Source organism: Rhinolophus hipposideros (genome assembly GCF_964194185.1).
Source record: "Rhinolophus hipposideros genome assembly, chromosome: 10".
Lineage (NCBI taxonomy): Eukaryota > Metazoa > Chordata > Mammalia > Chiroptera > Rhinolophidae > Rhinolophus > Rhinolophus hipposideros.
The window spans coordinates 1,585,386-1,609,519 of NC_138056.1; the positions used below are offsets into that span (position 1 = coordinate 1,585,386).

Consider the following 24,134-nt stretch of genomic DNA (forward strand, 5'->3'; position numbering starts at 1 on the left):
ATAAACAGAACACTAGGTGTAAACGTGTTCTTGCTTGGAGCTCTTAGACAAGCGTGAAGCCAAAACAAAATTTAAAATTAACCACCAAGAACATGACAGCAGAGCACAGATGAAAACGACAGGGCTCCTCTAATGTGGCAGCCATGGGCTACCCGCGGCCATCCAAATTTACTACAATGAACTACAATGAAAACCTCAGTTCTCGGCAGGGGCACTGGCCACGTTTCAAGTGGGCAGTCGTCATTTGTGCTAGTGGGCATTTCCAAGTTTTCATCTGCATGTCACTTTGCCGCAGACTTGCTCTGTCACCTGGGGAGAAAGCACCCCTCACTGGAGGAGTCACCTCTACCTCCTCATTACTCCAGGCAGTGAGGGCCGCGGGACCCCCGCACTACAGGAAGACAGCAGCAGCATTTGGGAGTACTGGCACCACCCACGTATGCACGAAATACGTACACCATATTTGGAGGTTCTCCTACAGGTGGCTTGGGCTTCCTAGACAGTTAGCACTGGCCTAGGGTACGCCCTCTCAGTGACCTTTCGAAACACAGATTCTTCTAAGAGTGGTCAGCGACTCCCCGGACCACGGGACAAAAGGGTTTGGATGCTTAAAATTGCATTCCAGGATCTTCAGGTCGAGGTCCGCTTACTCTCAGGCCTCATCGCCCACCCAGGTTCCCATTCCCGGGAGCGACGCGAATCACGGGCGCTGCTATCTTGGCTTACGTAGTAGCCTTTGCTGGCGCATCACCTCTTCCAGGAAGCCTTCTTGGGTAGCCTTCAGGTACCAGGTGCCTGAAGAAGAATTGTGGGAGAGAGGGAGAGCTTCTTCCCTGGGCTTCCTCGCCGCGGTCCTGTCCTGGGGGGATCGGAGGTCCTGGCTGCACCAAGTCCTCCAAGTGCGCGTGCGAGGGGGAGGGGTTGCCTCCCGGGCCGCGGGGCCGGGGGCGGGGCGGCCGGGGGCGGGGCCTCCAGGGGGCGGGGTCTGGGCGCCGTATAAGTGGCGGAGCGGGGCGCGCGCCCGGGCCGAAAGCGAGCGCGCAGCGGCGGCCCCGGCCTCGCGTCTCCCCGTCCGGCCTCCCGCACCGCCCGTCCCCGCGCGCCCGCCGCTTCGGCACCGCGTCGGCCGCCGTCTCAGCCCCCGGCCGCTCCGCAGGGCCCCAGGCCCCGCGCCCCACTGCCCAGCACCGGCCCGCGCCACACAGGCCGCCCGCCGCCCGCGCCGCCATGGGGGTGGAGGGCTGCACCAAGTGCATCAAGTACCTGCTCTTCGTCTTCAATTTCGTCTTCTGGGTGAGCCCCGGCCGGGGGGGGGGCGGGGGCGCCCCGCAGCCCGCAGGCCGCGCGCCCCGCTAGGCCCCGCCGAGGGGGCCCCGCCGCGCCGCCGAGTTGTGCGGCCACCTGTGCGCGCGGGGAGCGGGGCTGGGGGTCGTGGCCGGCGCGCCGCGGCCCTGGGGGTCGTCTGGGGCCGTCGGACCCCTGACGGCGGGGCGGGGGCCGCGAGCCGGGGTTGGGGGCCTGTGGGCGGCAGGGCCCGGGTCCCCGCGGCCGGGCCGGAGCGTTTGGGGGCCTCGGGTCTGTTCCCGCTCGGGGACGGTGGTAGGTGGGGTAGCTGCGGGCTCCGGGCCGCACACGGGGCCGCTCAGCCCCCTGGATGCTGTTTCTGGGACCACCCTGCCTCGCGGGGACTGGGGGGGGGGCTCGAGGGCGGGTCTCAGGGCGTCCCGCCCCCATGAGCTCATCCGGGCCACCGCCCCTGGATGGGCGGCCAGGTGGGGGGGGTGCACGCTCTGTCCGAGTCCTGGGTACTGGCCACCCCACTCTTGGCCCAGCCCAGCTCACCCCCCAGTCAGCTGTCGTCACCCTGGGACCGTTGCTGGGGTCTTGGACTGGGGCGAGCAGACAGGAAGCACACTGGGCCGGGTGGGGCCTGTGTGCTGGCCTGCCTGCACCGAGGTGGCCCCCGTGGGGGGGGCCAGATCCCCCTGCCCTCCTCACCCAGACCGAAATTCCAGCCTGGCCTGGCCCCCAGGGCGGTGGAGGCCTTGAGAGTGGGGCTGGGGCAGCCCCTCCCAGTTGGCACAGGGCAGGGGCCTGAAGACCTGGGTGTCCCTGAGCTCTGGGGGCCTGGGGCTGGCCTGGGACCTCCACTGTGGAAAGAAGCACCCACAGGATAGTCCTTTTGGGTGTTTCCTGACTTGGGTGTAAACTGCTGGTCAGTGACTGATGGAGTTTTGCTTTTGTTTCCATTTCCTGTCAGTGTTGGGACGGGAGAGGCGGTGGAAGGAGCCCCTCTCATGATGGCCGTGCCCTCCTCCCTGGGCAGTGACTGGGACCCCTCCCAGGCTTCTCCATGCTGCTGCCACGCCTGGCTGCTCACCCCAAGTATGTGGGGTGGGAACATATGCTTCCCATCTGGAAAGCCAGGACCCAGAGCCGTTCTCGGGCAGCAAGGGATTTGGGGTAGGGAAGACAGGGACTGGACTGAACTCTGGCTGGGGGTAGAGTGGGGTGTCACATCGACCTAGAGGACCCCTGATGGGGCCGCGGTGGCCACTGGCCTCTGCCCTGGGGGTGGGCTAAGCCTGGCCCCAGGCAGCCACTAGAGTCTTTGAGGGGTGGTGTCCTGGATTTAGTGTTAGCCAGCTTTGGCCAGGCAAACATAGGGGTCAATGGGGCACCCAGATACCCCTCTGCTGAGCCTGGATATGGGGGCGAGGACACTGGCAGGGCGGTAAAGGGTAGGCAGAGGAAGGGGACTTCTCCAGGAGTAGATTCTTTGTCTTTGGGCCTGGTATCTGGGCTGAAAGTCCCTCCCACCTGCCCAGCTGGGGAGGTCTCCAGATCAGGCCCCCTGGAGCTGGCAGCTGGGCGGGCCAGTCTGGTAGTTTCCCAAGCAGCTGGGGTGGAGGCTCCACACGTCCCTTGGGGCTATTCTTTCTTGAGACTTAGGGAAATGTTTCCGAGTCCTCTCCCCTCCCTCCCACTTCCAGCTGAGCACTGAGAACTGTCTGCACCATAGGTCTCCATGATCCAGTCACCATGGTCCCACCCACCCATGCTGGTCGACCCCCTCTGGTGAGGGGATGCAGAGCTGAGCCTTGTGGGGCTGGGGGCACATCCTGCGGGAGCCCCTCTCTGCACCCCGCTCCATCTCCTGGCTGAGCCTGGTGCAGTGGGGTTGGGCCTGGGCAGAGTTTCCCTCCCACTGCTCTGGTCCTAGGCCCCAGCTTCTTCCCCTCTAAAGTGGGGTCCTCCGAATCCTATCTCCTGGCGTTGCTGGTCAATTGGCTCATAGGTAGGGGCCGAGCTCCGGAAATGGATGTTGGGCCAGGTGGCCACCAGAAAGTCTGCTCTCTTTGGCCCTGGTGGAGGCAGTGCCTTGGGGAAGGGTTTCAGGCCTCTACGTGGGGCTCCCAGTGCCCGACCTGACTCGCTAGCTGGGCACCCCAGGCACAGTGCAGGAGTGGCTGCCAACGGCGGGAGCCAGGAGAAGAGGTTGACAATGGGTGTGTGGACCGGGAAACTTTGTAAAGTTCCTTCTTGGAGAGTAAGTAGAAAGGCAAAGGCCCCAACCACGTGGGAGCAGGCCTGACGGTGGCCTGGCGTGCTTCTCCAGGAAGGAGCTGGGTCACCCTGCACACTTGCTCTCCTACCCTCCCTGTGCTGAGACCCTGGGGTTCCTTAGCCAGCCGGGTATCAGGTTGGGAGCCGGAGCCAGGCAGCATGGAACCCCTGCCCATCGGGATGGGACGGGGGCTTCCTGGCGGAGGGGGCCGGTACGGTACTTGAGACTCCTGCTGGAGCAGATGAGGAGCGCAGAGGCTCAGATCCCTGCACACCGCACTGGACTTGGTGACCTGGGGCAGGTGGCTGGCGTGCATGAGCCCTGCTGCCCTCACCTGGGAAATGGGCATGATAATAACCCTCTCCTTGGGGACTGGCCAGAGAGCCACTGGTCCTTGCGGGGAGAGGAGCAGAGCATTCCCTGCCTGGGACTGGCTGCCCATCCGCCTAATGCAGTTGGTGGCTGCCTTCCAGAGGCAGGGTGGCCAGACCCGGCTGGGAACGAGGCTGATTAGAAGCATTGCTAACTGGCATTTAATTCTCGCTTTCAGACAGCACATGACTGTCTATCTCTTAGCGGTTCTGTCGCCTTCCTTCCGGGAGGAGGGATGTGGCCCTGGCAGGCTCTAGGTGGGGGGTGCAGGGGATTTCCTGTGCCCAGTTTCAGTGTGTGGGCGAGTGGGCTCCCCCTGATGCCCCTGGACATCTGGCTGCCAAGCTTCGGAGAGACAGCCGTGGGGCTGGCCCATGCTGAGAAGAAGTCTGAGGTCTGCCCCTGCGGTGGGCAGTGAGGGCCATGGAGCTGGAGCGAAAGGGGGGGGCCTGGGACCCTGAGCCTCTCTGCTCCCGTGCTGACGTGGTGCCCTCCCTGTGGGGTCCCCCACCCTTGCCAGCTCAGTTCTGCCTCCTGCAGTTGCGTTCAGCCCCATCTCGATCTCATACAACTTCCAAGTCCGGACAGGGGACGGACCAAAACCCATCCCCGTCCAAATACTCTACTCCCGAGCCTTCATTTCAGCGCCTGAAGTCCCATGACAGGGACGAAACTAGGTCATAAAATCAATAATGCTTAGAGTCCAGGAGCCCGTGGGAAGGGCAAACAGTCACCTTTGCACTGGTCTGGCATTTTGGAGAGGGCCCTGCGGTGGGGGTGGGGAGAAGCCCAGGGGCTCTCGTTCCGGCCCTGGGCCCCCAGGACCCAGGCCAGGCACTCAGCAAGGGCTGGCTGATTTTTCGCTCTGGAGGCATCACCTGTCCCATGGCTGGGCCTTCTGCACCCTTCTGAGTCGTCCCGCAGGATGTGGTTTGAGCCAGCATGCTTCTAGAAGCTTCTGGACTTCTCAGTGCTACACACACACACACACACACACACTCACACTGTACGTTGGGACCCTTCCCTAGCCCCTCCTAATGGCAGAGCAGGTTTATACAGACCACTTGGGGGCCTCCAGGTGGGCCCGCAGACGCTAGGGGAGTCCCCGCAGGTGGGCTGGGGCCATGCCCAAGGGGCTGGCAGTTGGATCTCCCATCCTAGCTGGCTACCAGCTCTTGTGGCTGTTGGGGTTCCTGGCGCAGGGCGGTGAGGACGCTCTGGGCATGGGGGCTGAGAGCTCCGGTGTGGGGTCCTAAAGGCAGGGAGGCCTGGGGAGCAGGGATCCGCCTTGCCCTCTTCCCTGAAGCCATGCGCCTGCTTCTAACTCTGGCAGGTATTGGGGTGTTGTGGTCGTTGTCGAGACCGTGGAGGATGGGAAGCCAGGGCTGTGGGGAGCCAGTGGGCGGTCAGCTCACCCTGGCAGCCTGTGCTGCCCACAGGACCCTTTTGTGTCACCTGTCCTATCCCCTGGTCGGCCCTGGGGAGATGTCTAACGGTGCCCCGTAACCTGTCTTATCTGTGCCATCACCTGTGGTTGGCACTGTGGTTCTGTCCCATGGCTGACAGCCAGCTCCTGGCCGTGGGTGTGGAGGCTCAGGCTGAGACACCCGGGCACAGCTGGGGGAGCAGGAGTGAGGCCCCTACCTTCCTGGGTCTCCAGTCCTGGGGGCTGCGCAGTCTGAACCCCGGAGCTCCGTGCCAGTGGTCAGACTGGTGGTCTCAGGTGCAGGGGCTTCCTAGGGGCCGCAGGTGTGGGAACCACCGACTACAGTGCCACGTGCCTGCCCAGGGTTCACAGCGGCGGCTCTGCTCCCGCCCCAGGGGCTCAGCCCCTACCCTCTGCATGGACAGCCTATGATGTAGGCTGTCTAGATGGTAACAGTTCCAGATCATGAAGTAGCTGTCCCCTGGGCTAGCAGGTACTGGGCTGGGCCCGTCCCCTTTGCCTCCTTTGGGGCCAGGCTGTTGTCAGGCTCACCAGGGTGATAAGGTCCCCAGGCGACCACATGAGGAAGTGCTGAGGGCAGACTGGAAACCAGAGTGGATCACATGGCACTGTGGCTCCAGGGCAGGTCGTTAGGCCCTGCCCGGAGGCCTCACGGTGCTGCTGGCCGGGGACGCCCTCACCTGCTGCAGGGCCCCTCCACCCCCTCTCTGGTCCCCTGCCTGAGACCACCCCATCCCATGCCCCTCCCCAGTGGGGTCAGCCCACCCAGGTCCTGGTCACTGCGTGTGACTGCGCCCCTCAATGCCCTTCTCTGTGTGGCACGTTCCTGGGACGTCTGTGTCCACATGCCCGTCCCTCCAGGGACCAGTGGGGCAGGGAGGGGCTTCCCACAGGACTGGGCTTTCTAGCCAGTGGCATGGGTTTGGGGTGGGGTAGCAGGCCACTTCCTGGCTTCCCTGCCTGGCGAGGGGGTGGCAGGCTCAAGGTCTGGTCCTTGGGGTCCCAGGTCTACTGTACTACGCCCTGAGAGGTGGCGGGGTGTCCTCAGGGGCCTGCACTCATGTCTTGGTGGAAAGTGGCACCTGTATTCCCCAGCCAGAGGGGCCCAGGAGACCACGTGTCCTCCCCCAGCTCCTCACACCTATTTTTAGATGCCTTGCCCCGCAGCTTCCTGAGCTGGAGGGGCCACACAGGTTTCCGCTTCCTGGCTGAAGTGAGGGTCCCTGCTCTTCCCTCTGCACTTCCTTCATGCTTTGAGCCAGTGGCACCGCTGGCAGAGTTCTCAGCAGGGTCCTCAGGACAACTGCCCACCCCCCAGGAAGGCCTGCGATGGGCCCTGTGTCACTCAGGGAGGAGTCTGGCCCGTCCCTTCATGGCGGGTGGAGGCGAGGGTCAGCCTGCAGGGACCCAGGTCCCCCACCCAGCCTGACGGGCGGCCCTGGGGCCTCCCTCTGCCCTCACTGACCCCCATACCATCCTAAAAGGGGCTTCGCTGCCCCTCTCCCCTCAGACCTATCCCAGTGTCTCCAGGGTCATTTCCTGCCATACTTCCTGCGTCTGGCCCTCACTGCCCTCCTGGGCACCGTCTCCAGGCTCCTGGGACTCCCAGTTGCCAAGCTGGGCAGGCACTTGATGGTGCATTTTCCTGGCAAGTGTGTGCAGCACTCAAGGTGGTGGGTTAGGGTCAGGGTCAGGGTCAGGGTCAGGGTGCAGAGATGGCACAGAGCTGAGGCCCCTTAGTGTGGCTGCCATCTGGCAGCCCTCCTGGGTCACAGTAGGGCCACCCTGTGAGAGACTGGGTGCTGAGGTCTGGGCTAGACACCAGCTGCTGCTTGTGCACTAATGCATGAGTCACCCTTGCTGCCCGTGGAATGCGTGGGCAGGACATGGGGTGACTGTGGGCCCACTTGGTGGGGGTGGGGAGCGATGGGGACACAGACTGCTGCCTTCCCTGTGGGGTGGGGTTCTGTGTGCTGGCGGGGAGGGCTGGGTCCTGGCAGAGGGTGCCCATGCCTGTCCGGGGAGCACCCCGCCCCCACTGCCTCACAGCAGCGGCTTCTTGGAAACGCAGATGGGCCGGGCAGGAACCCAGTGTGCTTGGCTGCTCCTTAGCCAATGCCGTTAATGCTCAGAAAGGAGGAAGAAAGAACCAAAAGCAGAACCCTCCGTAGTTGTGAACACAGCGTACTGTGGAAGCCTCCAGCAAGGAGACCAGTCAGCCGGCTCCGTCCTCAGGGCCCCCCCACAGCAGAGCAACTCGGGACAGGGCGCTTCCTTCCTGCCGGCCAGCTCGCAGGAGCGCTAGCTGTCTAGGGACCGGGAGGAAGGAGGACGCCTCCCAGGGCTCCTGCTGCCGACGGCGACACGGCTGCCAGCGCCGGCTGTGTCCAGGGCAGCGTGTTCAGCGCGCCACGTCCCTCCGTTTCCTCGCTTCACAGATGAGGATATGGAGGCTCAAAGAGCCCGCCGTGGGCTTGAAGTGACCCGGCCTGGTGCCGCTGCTGCACGCGTCCTGCGCGCGATGGGCTCTGTGGTGATGGACGTACGTGTGACCTCGGGTCTGTGAACACACACCTGCGTTTCCAGATGCTTGCTGCTGGCCACTGCAGGCCTGGCGTGCCCAGAGTGTCCCGCTGCCCTGCCCTGGTGGGCCGCTGCCACTGAGACAGCAGCCCGGGTCCTTTGGGACCCAGAAGAAACAAACGTGCACCCCTAAGGCCTTGCTTCTGAGACGTTCAGTGGGCCGGGGTTTGGGGGAGGGGTTTTAAAGCAGCTTTACGTGACATCAACGGCACATATTTCAAATGTACACTTAAGTTTTGACATAAGTAGACACCTATGAGACCACCGCCCTCAGGATGTCACCCCCAAATTGTCCTCGGGGCCTTGTGAGCCCGCCTGCCCCCCCGCCCCCCATCCCTGGCAACCACTGGCCTGTTTTCTGTCACTGCACATGCTTTACATTTCTTAACGTTCATGTCTGTGGCACCGGAAGGTGCTGGTTCTTCCTGTTGGGTGTCACCCAGTGGGGCTCTGGGGACTCAGCCAGGTGTAGCACCAGGAATTCCTCATTCAGCCTTGTCGGGGGTCCCACTCACTGGCTCTACCGTGGTTGGCTTTCTCCATCCGTCCAGTCCCCAGCCGATGGACATCTGGGGTGTCCCCCTTGGGGGGCTCTTGCACGGAAAGTTGCGAGGAGCATGGGAGGACACATCTTTGTGTGGACACTGGGTTCAGTCCCGTGGGAGACACCTGGGGGGGGCGACCAGGGCACTGGGGGGTGTAGGTTAACTCCTAACCCCCTCCCCGCCCTGTTCTGAGGCTGCCCCTTCGCCCCCCGGCCCGCCCGCTGGGCAGCCTTGGTTGGTGGTGGTCTCAGGTAGTCCCTCTCACGGGATCCGGGGTCTCCCTGGTTTACGTGCATTTCCCCCACAACCCATGGTGGTGGGCGTTTTTCCACGTGTGTGCTCACCGTCTGTGTCTCTTTGGTGAAGTGTCTGTTCCCATCCTTTGTTCGGAAAGTTAGGCTGTTGGCTTATTTTGAGTTCTGCAAGTCCTTTATAAATTTGGATTCGTGTCCTCTCGTAGCCACTGGCCCGCCCAAGTGCGTGGCTTGCCTTTAGAAGAGCAGGCTTCTTCCAGGCCTGTGGTGCTGTTTCGGGGCCCCCAGCCCTGTCCTCCTAGGTCCGTGGTGGGGTCATGGGCCGAGGTTTGGGCAGGGCAGGAGCACCCTGCCCTGCAGACACTCTCACCCCTCCCTCTGCTCGAGGTCCAGGAGGGAGGGGGCACTTCAGGGCAGGGCCAGCTTCTCGGTTTGCCCCCTGTCCCCAGAAGATGAAGGTGGGCTGGGGCCCATGGGGGCTGGTCCAGAGGAGTTGCCCCGAAAGCCCTGCCCCAGACAGCGGGGGTGATGTCTGCAGCCCCACCAGCAGCTCTTGGGGTAGGATAGCATTGCTCTTGCCGCATTTTTCTTGGGACCATGTGTCCCCAGACAGGCTTGTCCCCTCAGCTCCTGTGGTAAGAGGCTGCACAAGGAAGGTGAGGGTGGTCCCAGCCCAGCCAGATGCCGTTCCACACTGGGGTCCCCTCTACCGTAGCTGGGGACACTGAGGCTCCGTCTCTGTGACTGCGGATGGAGACTGGACGGGCTCCCCACCCCTCCCCCCATCCTGGACCATCTCACAAAGCTGTCTCTGGACCACAGTTTCAAAACAGAATAAGTGACAGTTTCGAGCCAGAGTTACCACGGCAACCTTCAGCCTCACTGCAGATGGCAGCCAGCTCAGAGGAGCAGGACTCTGGGGTGCCCGCCCTGCCCCCACCCTCTTAACCTCCCCCCGCACATATCCAGGGGCCCTCCAGCCCTCTAGTGGGTGTGACAGGCACCAGAGAGTGGGGACAGGTTGCTAGGAGCCTGGGACCCTGAGTGCCCTGGGAGGGGACCTTGGCCAGCAGGTACACTTGGAGGGCCATGAGAGCTTGGTCCTCCTTGGGATGGGGGGAGTGGGGTCCAGCCCCTCCCCTGCCAGACTGGGAAACTGAGTTGAACTTTGGGAGGAGCGGGCTGTGCCAGTCGGGGGCAGAGGGTGCCAGGTCCTCTAGGGGGAGGTGCCCACAGCATTCCCTTGTGGGGGGGCGGGAGCCCAGCTGCTGCTGGGTGCCAGTGCTCCCCAGCAGCCAAGCCTAAAGGGTCCCAGGGGTGGGGGTGCAGTCCCCAGCTCCTCCTACCCCGTCACTGTTGCCCTAGTGTCACCTGCCTGGGAGTCCCCAGGACTGATCAGGGCTTTCCTTGGGGTGGCCCACAGTGCCACAGTGTCACACTGGAGGGAGCGTGTTCTCCCATCACCCTCCTGGGCCCTGATTCCTGGCAATGGCCTTGGGGGCGGGCGCTGGGCTGGTCAGCTGGTTTTCTCAGGGTCCGTTTTCTGGTTTCTCTTCTCCTTTGGTCATGTAGCTGTGGGAGTAGGTGGGGTGAGCGCCTGGAGGTTCTCAGTGCTGCTGTGGGAAGGCCTTGGCTGCCAGCATGTGGATGGCAGAGGCCGAGGAGACTGGGGCGCACGGCAGCTGGGGGCTTGACTGGGTTGGTCAGTTGCTCAGGGAGGCATAGGCCTGGTCTGGACTCATCCTCAAGGATAGACCCAGGCCAGCCCGGTGGCTCAGGTGGTTGGAGCGCCGTGGAGGCCGCCGGTTCGATTCCCACCTGGACCAGTGAGCTGCGCCCTCTACAGCTAAGATTGTGAACAACGGCTCTCCCTGGAGCTGGGCTGCGGGGAGCTGCCCTGTGCTAATGTGAGTGGCCGGCAGCCGTCGTGAGAGTGGCCGGCAGCTGCTGACTGATGATGGCGACCGACTGCCCCAGCCGGGGAGCTGCGTCCTACACAACTAGACTGAGAAACAATGGCTTGAACTGGAGTGGGGGGGGGGGAGGTGGAAGAAAGGGGGAAAGAAAAAACAAGGACAGACCCACTTGCCACTGAGTCTTGTGCTGGCAGAAGGGTGAGTCCATTGAGGGCGCCAGGCAGGGCACTCTGTCCCGCCCGCCTGCTCAGGGCAGCCTCCCCCCCACCTCCCTAGAGAGCGCAGCGGCTTCCTTCCTCTGGCAGCGGCTTCCCTTCCCAGAGCTGACTTAGACCATCCCACGCCTCGGCCGCCTCCCTCACCCCTCTGCTTCCTGGATGCCAACAGCCCCACCAGGGCCCCAGGGGCATTAAATCCCCACCCCTCTCCTGGCAGCAAAGACTTGGAGCCCCCTCCACGGGGTTCCCACACAAGCCCAGGACTGTGGGCAGCACCACCACCCACAGGCGGGCCCAGTGTCCCTGGGGTGCATGGGGTCTTGTGTGGCCTCTGGCCAGATTTAGCAAGTATAAACAGGACGTCCAGTTATGGGCTTCAGATAAACAAGTAGACTTGGCATAAGTATGCCCCGTGCCGTCTTTGGACACACTTGTACTACAGTGTTCGTTGTTCGCAGACGTAAGCGGCCATCCTGCACCTGAGGTGAACTGTCCTGCAGTCTCACTGCAGTGGTGCTGGCGGGAGGGTCGGGTCTGGCAATGGGGTCCCTGTGGGCAGGAGGGTCCCTGAAACCCAGGCCTTCCTGGGGCAGCCCGGGGACATCCGGAGCAAGTGGGTGTCCCAGACCACTGACGTGGCCCCACCTCTCTGGTGTTCAGTGTGGTTCATTTCACGTGCCTGCTCTTTCCCCAGCTGGCCGGAGGTGTCATCCTAGGTGTGGCCCTGTGGCTGCGCCATGACCCACAGACCACCAGCCTCCTCTACCTGGAGCTCGGAGACAGGCCTGCACCCAACACCTTCTATGTTGGTGAGTGTGTGGCGCGGGCTGATGACTTCCCCAGCCCATCAAGGTATCTGACCAGAAACAGTGAGGCAGCAGACAGGCAGTCAGGGAGGGCTTATAGGAGGAGGCAGGGCCCGAACGGGCTTGCTGTGCACTGGGGTGGGGAGGAGGCCAGCAGGAAGGGCTCCTTGTGCCCGAGGGTGAGTCTGTGGGGTTAGGTCAGCTTGGGATCTTGAGGGCCTGGGCGAGGCATTGGGGTCTGAGTCCCCCCAACCCCCAGTGGTCCAGTGCCTGGCTATCGGGGCCTAACCAGGGTGAGAGGGCAGCAGCTGGTTGGGGGTGGGGGGGCTGTGCCACGTGTTAGGTATCTCGGGGGAGGCTCCCAGGGAAGGGGTGGGGCTGGATGTTTGGACAACCCAGGCACTAGCAGCTGCTCCTGGGGATGGAAACTCAGTCCCTAGGAGGGAGGGTGTGGCCGGAGTGACTCAGGCCACCCGCAGCCACAGCTTCCCCCACCTTATGAAGCTGCCTTTCCTGCAGAGCACCAGCTGCAGCCCCCGGCGTCTGCCAGGCTGGGAGACTGGGCCACCCACCTGCCCCAGGGGCCGGGTGACCTAGGAGGAGGCTGGCTGTGTAGAGCAGACCTCCCAGTGGCCCCAGCCAGCAGGAGGCAGGTCTGGCCCTCGTGGAGCCCAGGAAGTGCTGAGATGCTTCTGTCCTGTCCCGGCATGGCCCCTGGTCCCGCTCCTCTCGTCCGTGTCCCCACAGGCCCGTGTAGCAGGGCAGGAAGTGTATGGGCACCCTCACGGTTCAGGGCTCACGGCTAGGCCACCCTGTGGCCTGTTTCAAGGCCTGTGTCCTCTGGGACCTGGAAGAGGCCTGTGCCCCTCCCAGCTGTCACCTGGGCATTGGGATCTGACACTTGGGATACATGCTCAGCTGCTCAGGTGGGAGGGCCCCGTGCACTCGCCGTCCCACGCAGGGAACATGGAGTCATGAGGGGGCGGTGCCAGTCCGTTTCCTGCCCATGGTCCTCTCTGGGCCCCAGGCGGAGAGAGCTGGGTTCCAGGGGGATGGGCAGTGGCTCTGGCAGTGGTTTCCCCGGGGCAGTGGGTTCCCAGCCCCACCTCCCCCCAGGCTGTGGAGCCCCTCACAGGTTGGGTCTCAGGAAGAGCGGGTGAGCCTGCCACCCTGAGAATGCACGTGGGCACCGCAGATCTGAGGAGTCTGAGGGCCCTCAAGGGGTGTTTGTCTCCTCTGGGGCCCCCAGAAGGCCTCTCTTTCCCCCGCACCCTTAGGATCCAGGCAGCAGCAGGCAGGTGTGACCCACCTTGTCACTGTCCTATCCTGGTGTAGGAGGGCTGTTGCCGCCCTCCCATCCATGTCCACTTTCCAGGGCCTGGGACGAGGGGCTTTGCTGGTGGCAGAGCTGAACCAGCCCTGGGACAGGCCATCTGGGAAGGGGTCCCTCTCCTGGGACAAGGCCACCAAGCCTCAGGGTCGAGGCATAGCTCACCTGTTTCAGGCCAGGTCCGGGCTGGGGTGAGGGGGCAAGAGCGGGGCCACAGGACACAGGCTGGGGTCGGGGCTGCCGCGAAGGGGGGGCGGCACGTGGGGGTCTGCGAGACCCGACACCGACCTCCCCACTGCTCTGCTTGACCACCTGGCAGGTGGGCTGGGGGCAGGGCCTGTAGCCCCTTGTGGGTGGGGGCCGCTCAGAGCCCCTCTGGGCGCCAAGTCCCTGCCTATCCAGGACTGGCCTTGATGTGGGCTGAGCTTGCCCAGGAGGCCAGGGAGGGGCGGGCAGACGTGGGCCCTCACAAGGGTTCTTTGTGCGACGCCCGGCCATGGGGGCGGGTTAGCTCACTCAGTACTGGGCAACCCTGCAGGCCTGGTGGGTCCCCGAGCTCCTCTGCCAGAGCCAGGCACATGGCCGAGGTCCTAGCGGGAGGTCTGGGGTTGGGCCTGGGGTGCTGTGGGTCAGGCACCTGCTCTGGGGTCTTCTGGTCCCCCAGGGCCCTCCACAGCCCTGAACGCCAAGATTCCCCTCCCAGGCACCCTGCAGTGTCTCGCTGAATCTCATGTAGTGACACGGATGGGAGCCCTGGGTCCTGCCTCATCTCACGATGCGGTATCAGAGTCTGAGGGGAGAGTTCTGGGCATGAGGGTGCTGAGCCCTGAGGGCAGCTGTGGCAGAAGGCACCCCCATGGCCAGGTCCACTCAGTGCCGCCCGGCAGCTTTGTCTGGCCTGGGCCTTTCCTGGACCCCAGGCTCCCTCCCCCTGGTTGGCCAGGCAGTGGACGATGGGCGTTGGGCAGTGTAGGCTGAGAGCTGTAGTCCCAGCTCTGGAGAGGGCCTGGGCTCTGCCTGCGCTGTTGCTGCGGCCTGTAGGACAGCCCGGGTCTGCTGGAAGGACCGGGCTTGGGAGGTCCCTACGGGTGGACTGTGGCCATCAGGAACAGCTGCAAGGCCAGGCCAGAGGCCTTGTGGGCCCCCGGCAGCTGACCCGTGTGCCCTCCTCGAGCCGTGCCTGCCACCCTGCCGCCACATACCCCATCCTGTCAGCAGGGCCCAGCTACCCAGCCTCGAGGCCACCTTGTCCAGTGGGCTCCAGTCCCCAGGACCAGGGCTTCAGGAGCCGCTTTAAGCCCACCCCTCCAGCCCGAGGACCCACACAGCAGCCAGATTTGACACCCTGCCCAGGAAGGGGGGCCACTGAAATGGGCACTGCATACTGCCTGCAGGGGGGTACAGCAGAAGGTGCCACCTGATCCCTGGGCTGCCCCCCTCCACCCACCCCACAGGCCAACGGCTGGGCCCTCTGTACCAAGGCACCAAAAAGCGGGTGGTCCTTCTTGGCCACCAAGTCCTGGAGGCTTGTGGGAAACAGAGTGGTGCAGGTTGTAGGGTGTCACACTGGGAGAGACGGTCCCCATAAAGCTCTGATCCCCTGAGCTCTCTGAGCACTTACCAGAGTGACATTCAGTGCCTAGAAGAGGAAACTGAGGCACGAGGGCACCCTCACTGCTCCTCCCCAAGGCCTCAGGTGTCTGGCCTCTGCGTCCGGCGTCCTGGGCACACGGCCAGGGAGGAGGTGTGGGGTGGTGGGCTCTCAGGCGATGTCAGGGCACGGGGTGTCCTCTGTTGTCTCCAGGCCGGCGGGCACTGAGGCCCCCTCTCACCCCCCTCAGGTATCTACATCCTTATTGCCGTGGGTGCCGTGATGATGTTCGTCGGGTTCCTGGGCTGCTATGGGGCCATCCAGGAGTCCCAGTGCTTGCTGGGGACGGTAGGTCCTGGGCTGGGGTGGGGAGCTATGTCCAGCTTGCTGAGTGGGTGGGGGGCCGCAGCAGGGCCAAAGCCAGCGGGCAGGACCAGGACCTCCGGTGGAGGCATTGTGGCCTTACCGAGGGCAGGCCTCTGATGTGGAGCCCCGGCGCCTCACCGTGCCAGTGTGGCCCTGGAGGAGGGTCACGGTGGCCTGGGGACCTTCCCCCTGAATGCCAGCTCTGTCCCTCTTTGGCTCTTACATACTGACGCGGTCGATCGCCGTTATGTCTAGTTTCTGAGTCTAAGTTCTAAAGTTGCTTTTTTTCTTTATTAAAAAAGCTACAAACGAAATAGGGAGTGAGTCCCAGCCCCACAGCCAGCCTTAGGTGTCCCTGGGGAGGTCCCGTGCTGATGGGAAGCTGAGGCCTGTGGCATTCAGGGCCTGGCCGGTCCGAGAGGTGGACTGTGGGAACCTATGTCACCATCTCCAGTGGGGAAAACTGAGGCACACCATGGTCAGCTGCTTCCTGTGTGGAAAGGGAGAAAGGGGGTGAGGGAGGGGCACTGGGGCTGTGCCATCTGTCCTTTCCTGACCTCGTCCTCGCTCGCCATGGCCCGTCCTACAGAGTCTGGTCTCGTGTGGATGAGGATGTCAGGCCGTTTGTTAGACGGTGCCTCTCGGCTCCGTGTGGCTCATCCTGGTTGGGATGTGGGTGGGTGCGTGGGTACCACCAACTTCCACCACACACCGTGGGTCCCTGGGGCGTTCGTCATCTGTGGAAGTCGAGCCCCCAGCTGCCCCACTGGTCTGGGGTCCCCGCAGGCTGGGTTGTGTCTGGCCTGCTCTGACCCCCACCCTTCTCTGCCCTCCGTGTTGGGCTCTGCGTGGCCTTCCCAGTTCTTCACCTGCCTGGTGATCCTGTTTGCCTGTGAAGTGGCTGCTGGTATCTGGGGCTTTGTCAACAAGGACCAGGTGAGCCTGGGTCCACTGGAGGGCCAGTCCCAGCTTGGAGGGGAAGGAGGTGCCCCCGTGGCTCAGTGTGGGGGACGGGTCAGACTGTGGGGTCCTCTTTGGGGCTCCTCCTGGGGCCAGCCTGGTAGGAAGGCCACCGAGGGCTTTCTGGAGGAGATGGCCTGGGGGCTGAGCTGGGGGTCGGGGTTGGGGCTGTCCCCCGGGGGCTGGCCCTCACTGAGTGTGACCACATCCGTTCCCAGATTGCCAAGGACGTGAAGCAGTTCTATGACCAGGCCTTACAGCAGGCCGTATTGGACGACGACGCCAACAATGCCAAGACTGTGGTGAAGACCTTCCACGAGACGGTGCGCTGGTCGGGGAGGCGGGGGCTGGGGGCAGCGGGAGGTGGGGGCAGCGGGAGCCTCAGCCCAGACCTGGGGAGCCGGAGGAGGCTCTGGGGACTGGCAGCTCTGCTCTCAAGGGCCCTGGGGGGCTTCTCTGGGACCTGTGGGTCCTTGTGGGAACCAGATAGACCAGGCCGGTGGGAGTGCAGCACGGCTGAGCGGGAGGGAGGGAAGGAGGGGCCTTGGGCAATGTCCTTCCTGGAGGGGACATCCCAACCCCCACCCCCACGCCAGAATGGGGAAACCTTCGGGATGCGTGTCCCTGGCCATCTCCCCACACATGCGTGGGGCTGACCGTGGGCACCCTGGGTCTCTGCAGCTCAACTGCTGCGGCTCCAACACCCTGACCTCACTGGCCACGTCTCTGCTCAAGAACAACCTGTGTCCCTCGGACAACTTCATGAGCAGCTTGCTGAAGGTGTGTGGCAGTGGGTGGGGCGGGGCGCCCCAGGTGGGACTCCCCACTGTTCCCCACTTCTCCGCGTCCCTGCCCCCTGCGGGTCCCAGGTGTTGGGGGGGGCTGCCCAGGGGCACCATCAGGGACATGGCCACCATGGGTGGTGCTGTGGTCTGAGTTGGGTGCTCTGCCTGGGGGCTGTGTTCTGCTGATGGCCCACAGGGAAAGTGAGTCTGCGGCTTTCCCGATGGGGGAGACTCCATGTCCGGCAGCGAGTGGGCGTGGAGGGTGACCCCTTGGTCAGCATCCATCCTTGTGATGCTAAGTGATCTCTGAGTAGAAGAGGGTGCACACAGCACATTTGTTTTAAACTGGATGTAAGATAAAACCCAGCAGAGACCGGGCCCTGTTCACGCCTCTTCTGAGGGCAGCCAGGGCTGTGCCCCTCCGTGCTCTTTCTGCAAGACCCCAGGCTGCTGCATTGCGGGGGGCCCAAGGACCAGCACCCCTGACCGCCCGCTGGCCATCCCCCACAGAAAGACTGCCACCAGAAGATCGATGAGCTCTTCTCGGGGAAGCTGTACCTCATCGGCATTGCAGCCATTGTGGTTGCTGTGATCATGGTGAGCAGGGGCAGTAGGCCATCTTCTCAGGCCCCATGGGTCTCTGGGTGCTGACCGGGTCTCCCGGTGCTAATGGGGTCTCCGGGTGCTGACCGGGTCTCTGGATGATGGCTGGGTACTGACCGGGTCTCCGGGTACTGATGGGGTCTCTGGGTGCTGACGGGGTCTCCGGGTGCTGACAGGGTCTCCGGGTGCTGACGGGGTCTCCGGGTGCTGACCGGGTCTCCGGGTACTGACGCGGTCTTCGGGTACTGACCGTGCCGCCTCCCACAGATCTTCGAGATGATCCTCAGCATGGTGCTCTGCTGTGGCATTCGGAACAGCCCCGTGTACTGAGGCTCCACCGCTCTGCCCGGCGGGACCCCTGCGGTGCCTGCAGAGCGACCTGGACACTTTGAGGAGGGTATATAACCGCTTGTGTATATAACTTTTCTGGTATTACTCTACTACACTTATTAGTCCTTTTACTTTTGAGGTTTTGTTTTTGTCCTGAAGTTCCCTGCTATCTTTTGGGGCTGACGTCACCTGTATGTGGCGTGTGAGGGCCTTGGGACTGCAGGACAATGGCCCCCTCTGCTTCTGAGGCCTCTTGGGGACTCCGCCTACTCAACCAGGCCTCTCCAGGGGGCCGAGGGCCCCCCCACTACAGCTGTGCCCTCCCTCCCACCCACCTGTCCCCATGGGTTGCACGGCTCACGCCTTTTTTAATCCATGTTCCTCTCCTGCCACCTGTCTCTAAAGCTGGGTCTATGAGTGGCCTTATACTTTCAATGCATCTGTCCTAACACGTCACTTACGATTGTAATTACATCTTGAAATTCATTCAATAAAGAAGGAAAAACCAGGCATGCTAACAAACTGTCCAGCCCCTTCCTGTGCCCACAGCATCTGTCCCAGGGGTGGCCCAAGGGACAGAGGACCCTCGCCCAGGTGGGGCTCAGCTCTGTGGACCTCGCCGGGCCCGGGTATGCTGCCCACCTTGTGGGGGTATCCGGGGAGCACTCCGGGTGGCGAGTGCCCCTTTGTTGGGCCCTGTGCCGCCTACAGAAACCTGCACCCCACCTCACTCCCACCTCTTGTCCTTATGCATTGCTGCCAGGCGGGCTGGGCGGCCAGGGAATGTGGTGTGGGGCGTGCTTGAGGTGGGGGGTCTGCGAGAATCCCCTTCTTCCTCGGGACGGCTCTGTAGAGGACAGATGCGCTGCTGCCTCCCGAGTGTCTGAGGGTCCTGTCCTTGCCCTTTGAGACGCTGCGTGGCTGTGGCCAAGTGGCACCCTGCAGGGGCCGGAGGGGAAGGTCTCAGCCACACCCGGGGGGGCCACCTGGCCAGCACAGCTGTTCTTCCCACAGGGCATGGGCCTCACACAGGCACCGACCCTGTGCACTTTATTTTTATTGTTTTTTTTTATTGGGGAAGGGGAACAGGACTTTATTGGGGAACGGTGTGTCCTTCCAGGACTTTTTCCGAGTCCAGTTGTTGTCCTTTCAGTCTTAGTTGTGGAGGCGCAGCTCAGCCCCAGGTCCAGTCCCCGTTGCTAGTTGCAGGGGGCGCAGCCCACCGTCCTGCCCACCCTCCCTTGTGGGAGTGGAACCGACAACCGTGTGGCCCAGAGCCCGCTGGCCGCGTGGCAATGAACCCGCAGCCTGGGAGTCAGGAGCTCGGAGCTGCGACCGCCTGCCGGCCCTGACCCGGGTGCTTTAAGTTGACCCTCGAGGCCACGAGGGCCTGGCTGGGGACCATGGTTCCCGGGAAGGGCCTCCTGTGGCCTCCCGGGGGCTGACTTGGAAACCGATGGCAGCCGCGCTGCACTGAGGGTGCGGTGCCGGGGTCCCAGGCCGCCCTCCACCCCGTGGGCCGGCCGCGCGGGAGGGACAGGAAGGCGGCCGCGGGCCCTCTCTCCTCCCCCGACGCCCCAGGCCCGGGGACACCCTGGCAAAGGGCCGACGTCACCTGCACACTGGTTCCGCGGGCGGACTGGACCCCGTCCCCGAGGCAGGGAGTGGGGGTCTCAGGAGGGAGCGGCTCCGCGGCTGCGGGACACGCCGTTTCTCGCCGGGTTTCCTGGGCCCGGCGGCAGGGCCTGCACGCGGACGCGGAGCTCGCAGGGGCCGCGCCGGGAGGGCCCGAGGCCGGCCTCCAGCAGCGAGGGCTGCCGCGCCTGGGCCTGGTGGGGCATGCGGCCGCCCCGACGGGGCGGGGAGCAGGGACACGGCCTGACCGGGGACCCCGGGACCTGCCGTCCACTTCCCGGCAGCTGTCACCAGCCTGGCCGGCGGCCGGCGGGGCGGGTCGCCACTCCCGGGAGGCCTGCCCCCGGCTGCCCTGCAGCCCTAACGCTCGGAGGGTGAGATGCTCGACCTGCCGGACGCACGTCCCGCAGAACCAGAGGGGCGCGGCCGGCCGCTTCCGGCCAGGGCCGGAAGTGCCCGCGAATGGAGCCCCGGCCGCCTCGCACTACGACGCACTTCCGGTTTGGGGGACCGCTTTTCATCGCTTCCGGCAGTGGGCGACGGGGCCACGAGAACACAGCGCTGACCGTTAGCACTCGTGTATTCTGGGAGTCGCAGTCCTGCCTCTCCCCCTGCCCCCCTTCCCCCGCCCGCCTCCTCTCAGTCGGTTCTTCGCTAAAGAGCGCCGCCATTTCCGGAGAGTGGAGGCTGCGGAGAGAGCGCATGCGCAAGGACTACAAGTCCCGACAGGCCTCGGAAGTAGCGGCCCAGCACCTTGTAGGAGATGTAGTTTTTCCGGGCCGGAAGCCGCGGCGCTCTGCCGGCACAGCGCTCAATTTCCCATAGGGAGGAGCGCGGCGCAAGATGGAGGCCATCGGGCCGCAGTGAGCCGGTAGGTTGGTGGTGAGGGGATGGCGGCACAGGCCAGTGGGGCCTCGGGGAGGCCTCTGTGCGCAGCCTACTGCCCCGAGCCCAGAGACCCCCGTGCCTCGAGGCCTGGCCCTCGGGACCCCGAGACCCGTGCGGTCCCCGGACCGCGGCCCAGCCAGGCCGGCTTGGGCCCCGACACCCAGGCCCCGACGGGGAGCCTGGCGGGCAGGCGGCGAGGCTCTGGGCACACGCCGTGCGGAGAGTGAGGCCTGCGCTTCCCGGAGGGGGGGCCGGCGGGGGAGCCGGGGGGGCCTTCCCGGGACCTGGCCTGCCGAGACCGCGGGCCCCGAGGGCCCCCCCAGGACCCCCCCCAGGACCCCCGCCCCCCCAGGACCCCCGCCCCCCCAGGACCCCCAGAGGGCCCCCCCAGGACCCCCGCCCCCCAGGACCCCCGCCCCCCCAGGACCCCCCGAGGGCCCCCCCAGGACCCCCGCCCCCCCAGGACCCCCCGAGGGCCCCCCCAGGACCCCCGCCCCCCAGGACCCCCGCCCCCCCAGGACCCCCCGAGGGCCCCCCCAGGACCCCCGCCCCCCAGGACCCCCGCCCCCCCAGGACCCCCCGAGGGCCCCCCAGGACCCCCGCCCCCCAGGACCCCCGCCCCCCAGGACCCCCGCCCCCCCAGGACCCCCCCAGGACCCCCGCTCTCCGAGGCCCCCCCAGGACCCCCCGAGGGCCCCCCCCACTCAGCCCCCGGTGCGCTGAGCTCACGAGGTTCTGAGAATCCGAGGAGACAGATGCCGGTTCCTTCTTTGGGGGCTCGGTCTCCCCGCCCCCCCCCCCCGCCCCCCCCCCCCCCGTGTCCCACTGATTCTGCCACTTGTCCCCAGCGGTGCCGGTGCCGAGGAGCAGGGGCTTGGAGCCCAGCTTTGCCCCCCGCGTGCTGAGTGACAGGCAGGGGCCCGCCCCGCCCCGCACGCCCCCCCCGCGGGCCGCTCTGTGGCCCCCCCCCCCCCCCCCCCCGCTCCCGGAGCTGCTCCTGCGTTTGGGTGCTGTGCCCCAGAGGGACGGAGATGTCGCCCTGTTTGCCCTGGGACAGGGCCCTCCGCGCCCCGCCCGGCCCGCTCCTGCCTCGGTGGGCGCGTCGGCAGTGAGTCCCCCAGCCTGGGGCGCGGGAGGCTGGTGCAGGGGAAGGGGCGGCGGGTGGGTGGCCGAGGGCCGGGCAGGGGCTGGGGCTGCGCCCACCCTGGGCCTGGAGACAGGGCCGCCAGCTGCCCAGTCGCTGGGGCTCAGCCGCACGGAAGCTGGGGGCCTGGAGGGTCGCCGGGGCTGCAGGGCTTGCCTCTGCCCGCACGGCTGTGCCTGGTGATCACAGACGCCCCGTTCCCTGAGAGCTGGACCCTCAGATGCCAAGGACTCGGCGGCACAGCCCCCTGGAAGTCCAGGGCCTCTCCCCAACAAAGCTCCCGCCAGCCAGGCAGGCGCCACGCACCACGCGCCACGCGCCACGGACGCACTTTATCCGAGCTTGCACTCAGTGGAGAGTGGTCGTGCTGAGCAGAGGCCGTCCTGGGCCCCGGGTTCAAGCCCTGACCCGCCGTTCACTACCAGAACCTTCCACCAGCAGTTCTCTTGCTCGCTCGAGTCAGACTCCACAGGAGAGGATTGTGGGGACTGAATGAGGTGACACGTCAGAAAGACCCGCTCCCTGGCCGGGCCTGTGTCGGGCCTTGTAGACCCAGGCCCACCCCCCATGCTCGCCTTCTGGGCTGATGGTTGGCTCTCCCTTCTGTCCCTCGCAGCTACGGTTGAACAGCTCAGCAGAGCCGTGCCTGGAGACCTTCTGGGCAGAGGCCACACCCATGCCTTTGCCACCTCTGCCAGCGGCTCCGTTCACCGTCACCCGCAGACAGGAAGGTGAGGAGGGCATTCGGGGTGGGGGACCCGGGCGGTGGGTCTGCAGGCGAAACGTGTTTTAAACCCGTGGTGTCCTCAGAAACCAACTTCATGGGCTGTTTTGGTCTAGGTGTGGTGTGGCCCAGGACACATGGCTGAGGCGGGGACTGGCGAGCCCTCCCCTGGCTTGGAGGTCCAGCAGGGCACCGAGTATGATGATGCCCTGCCTTCCGATACCATCTCCCTCAGCGACTCGGACTCTGACCTCAGCCTGCCTGGCAGTGCCGAGCTGGAAGCTCTGTCCCCAGAGGGGCTGCCTGGGGAGGCCCAGGGCGACTCAGGCCCCGACGAGCCCCCCTCGTCCCCCAGGGGCCTCCCCACAGCCGCAGTGCAGCCGTTCCACCTGAGAGGCATGAGTTCCACCTTCTCCCAGCGCAGCCACAGTATCTTTGACTGCCTGGAGGGGGCAGCCAGGCGGGTCCCACCCTCTGTGGTCCACACTGGCCTAGGGGACCGTGGGGGCTTCAAGCGGCCCCTGGCGCCCTCAAGCCAGCCTCCAGCGGAGGGCCCAGGCAGGGCCAGTCAGAGCCCTGTCCCCCGGAGGGCGCCCCCCGTCCCCGACTACGTGGCCCACCCTGAGCGCTGGACTAAGTACAGCCTGGAAGACGTGGCCGAGGCCAGCGAGCACAGCAACCAGGCTGCTGCCCTGGCCTTCCTGGGCTCCCGGAGCCTGGCCGCCCCCAGCGACTACGTGCCCTCCTTCAACCAGGACCCCTCCAGCTGTGGGGAGGGCAGAGTCGTCTTCACCAAACCGGCCCGCACCGGCGAGGCCAGACCAGAGAGGAAGCGGGGTCTGAGAAAGGCAGGGGGGCCTGGTGGGGCCGAAGGGCCTGTGGAGCTGGCCCACCTGGCCAGGCCCGGGAGCCCCGAGGCCGAGGAGTGGAGCAGCCCGCATGGGGGCCTGCAGGCGGTGGGCACGCCCGAGGGGGACACCCACACCGGGTCCGCAGCGGGCCCCCCAGGGGTGGACACTGTTGGCTTCCACGGCAGCAGGAAGCGCAGTAGAGACCACTTCCGGAACAAGAGCAGCAGCTCTGAGGTCCCTGGTGCCGAGGGGCCTGAGGGCTGACCCGAGCGCCTGCCCTGGACTTGAGGAGCCCCCTCCCCTTGGGCAGGGAGCCGGTGGCCCCGGCTGGGTCTCAGGCAGTGGTCTCGAGCAGAGACCTTGCTTGCCACCCATGGGCCCACTGGGTGCCCGTGGGGAACAGTAAAGCTTTTGGGTATTCCTCAGGCTCCGAGTCTCTGTGTAGACCCCACCTCCCCAGGACCCGTTGGCTGCGACCTTCTCTGCTCTCCAGCCTGCCCGGTCACCTGTTCCCACACTTGGGCCGATGGTGTCAGTTGGGGACTCGGAGAGGTTTTAAAGCTCCGCCTGCTCCCCTCGGTGGCAGAGCTTCCCACAGGGACTGAGGTCACCCCTGGCCTCAGTCCAGAGCAGAGGAGAAGGCCCTGGCTCTTCCAGGGACGGGCTCGCAGCCTCCGTGTCCAGTCCGTGCCCCAAAACCCTGCGGACCACGGGGCTGGGGCGAGGGTGGCTGATGAGGTCGGTCTGAGAGGCTGCACTGTGAGCGCAGGTGAGGGCAGGGGGCAGGGGGCAGGGGTCCTCCTCAGCCCTGGCCAAGTTGCCCCTCAGTTCTGTCCCGCTCAGGCCATGTGTCCTGGGACCACGCTGCTAGGGGCTGCTGAGTTTTGTGCAGGGGCATTGTGGGTGTAGTGAGCCCAAGAGCAGAGGAAGCGCGGTGCTGGCGAGGCAGCAGGGAGCAGGCACAACTCTCCTGGGGTGGGGTGGGGTGGGGGGAGGGGAGCGACCAGGCTGCAGCTGCCCCTACCCCTGGGCTCTGGGCCACCAGGGAAGGAGGGGCTTCCCTGAGTGGCCACTCAGCCCAGCCAGGAAGCATGGGTGCCTGGGCCGCTGTCCCACTTGGCTCCCTTAATGCCCCCCTGCCACCCCAGGTCCACTTTGATCTGCCTGGGTCTGCAGCTCAAGTGTGGGTGTGTTCCCCAGTCTCCACCTAAGAGCCAT

General features: G+C 65.2%; 2 protein-coding genes across 6 annotated transcripts; both read left to right on the top strand.

The window, feature by feature from the left end:
- The first annotated feature begins 981 nt into the window (after window positions 1-981).
- On the top strand, window positions 982-18,193 carry CD81 (CD81 molecule). Its single transcript, XM_081062247.1, has 8 exons — window positions 982-1,293; window positions 11,598-11,712; window positions 14,881-14,978; window positions 15,858-15,932; window positions 16,175-16,279; window positions 16,638-16,736; window positions 17,252-17,338; window positions 17,612-18,193. The coding sequence occupies exons 1-8, from the start codon at window positions 1,228-1,230 to the stop codon at window positions 17,672-17,674; spliced, it is 708 nt and encodes a 235-aa protein (XP_080918373.1). The 5' UTR covers window positions 982-1,227; the 3' UTR covers window positions 17,675-18,193.
- A 1,794-nt stretch (window positions 18,194-19,987) lies between these two features.
- On the top strand, window positions 19,988-23,340 carry TSSC4 (tumor suppressing subtransferable candidate 4). 5 transcript variants are annotated; one of them, XM_081063113.1, is made up of 5 exons: window positions 20,133-20,180; window positions 21,046-21,305; window positions 21,531-21,838; window positions 21,958-22,072; window positions 22,182-23,337. In XM_081063113.1, exon 5 carries the CDS (start codon window positions 22,203-22,205, stop codon window positions 23,178-23,180), a length of 978 nt encoding a protein of 325 aa, XP_080919239.1. In that variant the 5' UTR covers window positions 20,133-20,180; window positions 21,046-21,305; window positions 21,531-21,838; window positions 21,958-22,072; window positions 22,182-22,202; the 3' UTR covers window positions 23,181-23,337. The 5 variants fall into 5 exon arrangements, 4 of the variants coding, with proteins under 4 accessions (XP_080919240.1, XP_080919241.1, XP_080919239.1 ...); XM_081063114.1 differs by lacking the exons at window positions 21,046-21,305; window positions 21,531-21,838 and having other exon boundaries at window positions 19,988-20,180; window positions 22,182-23,340; XM_081063115.1 differs by lacking the exons at window positions 21,046-21,305; window positions 21,531-21,838 and having other exon boundaries at window positions 20,096-20,180; window positions 22,152-23,339.
- The last annotated feature ends 794 nt before the right edge of the window (window positions 23,341-24,134 follow it).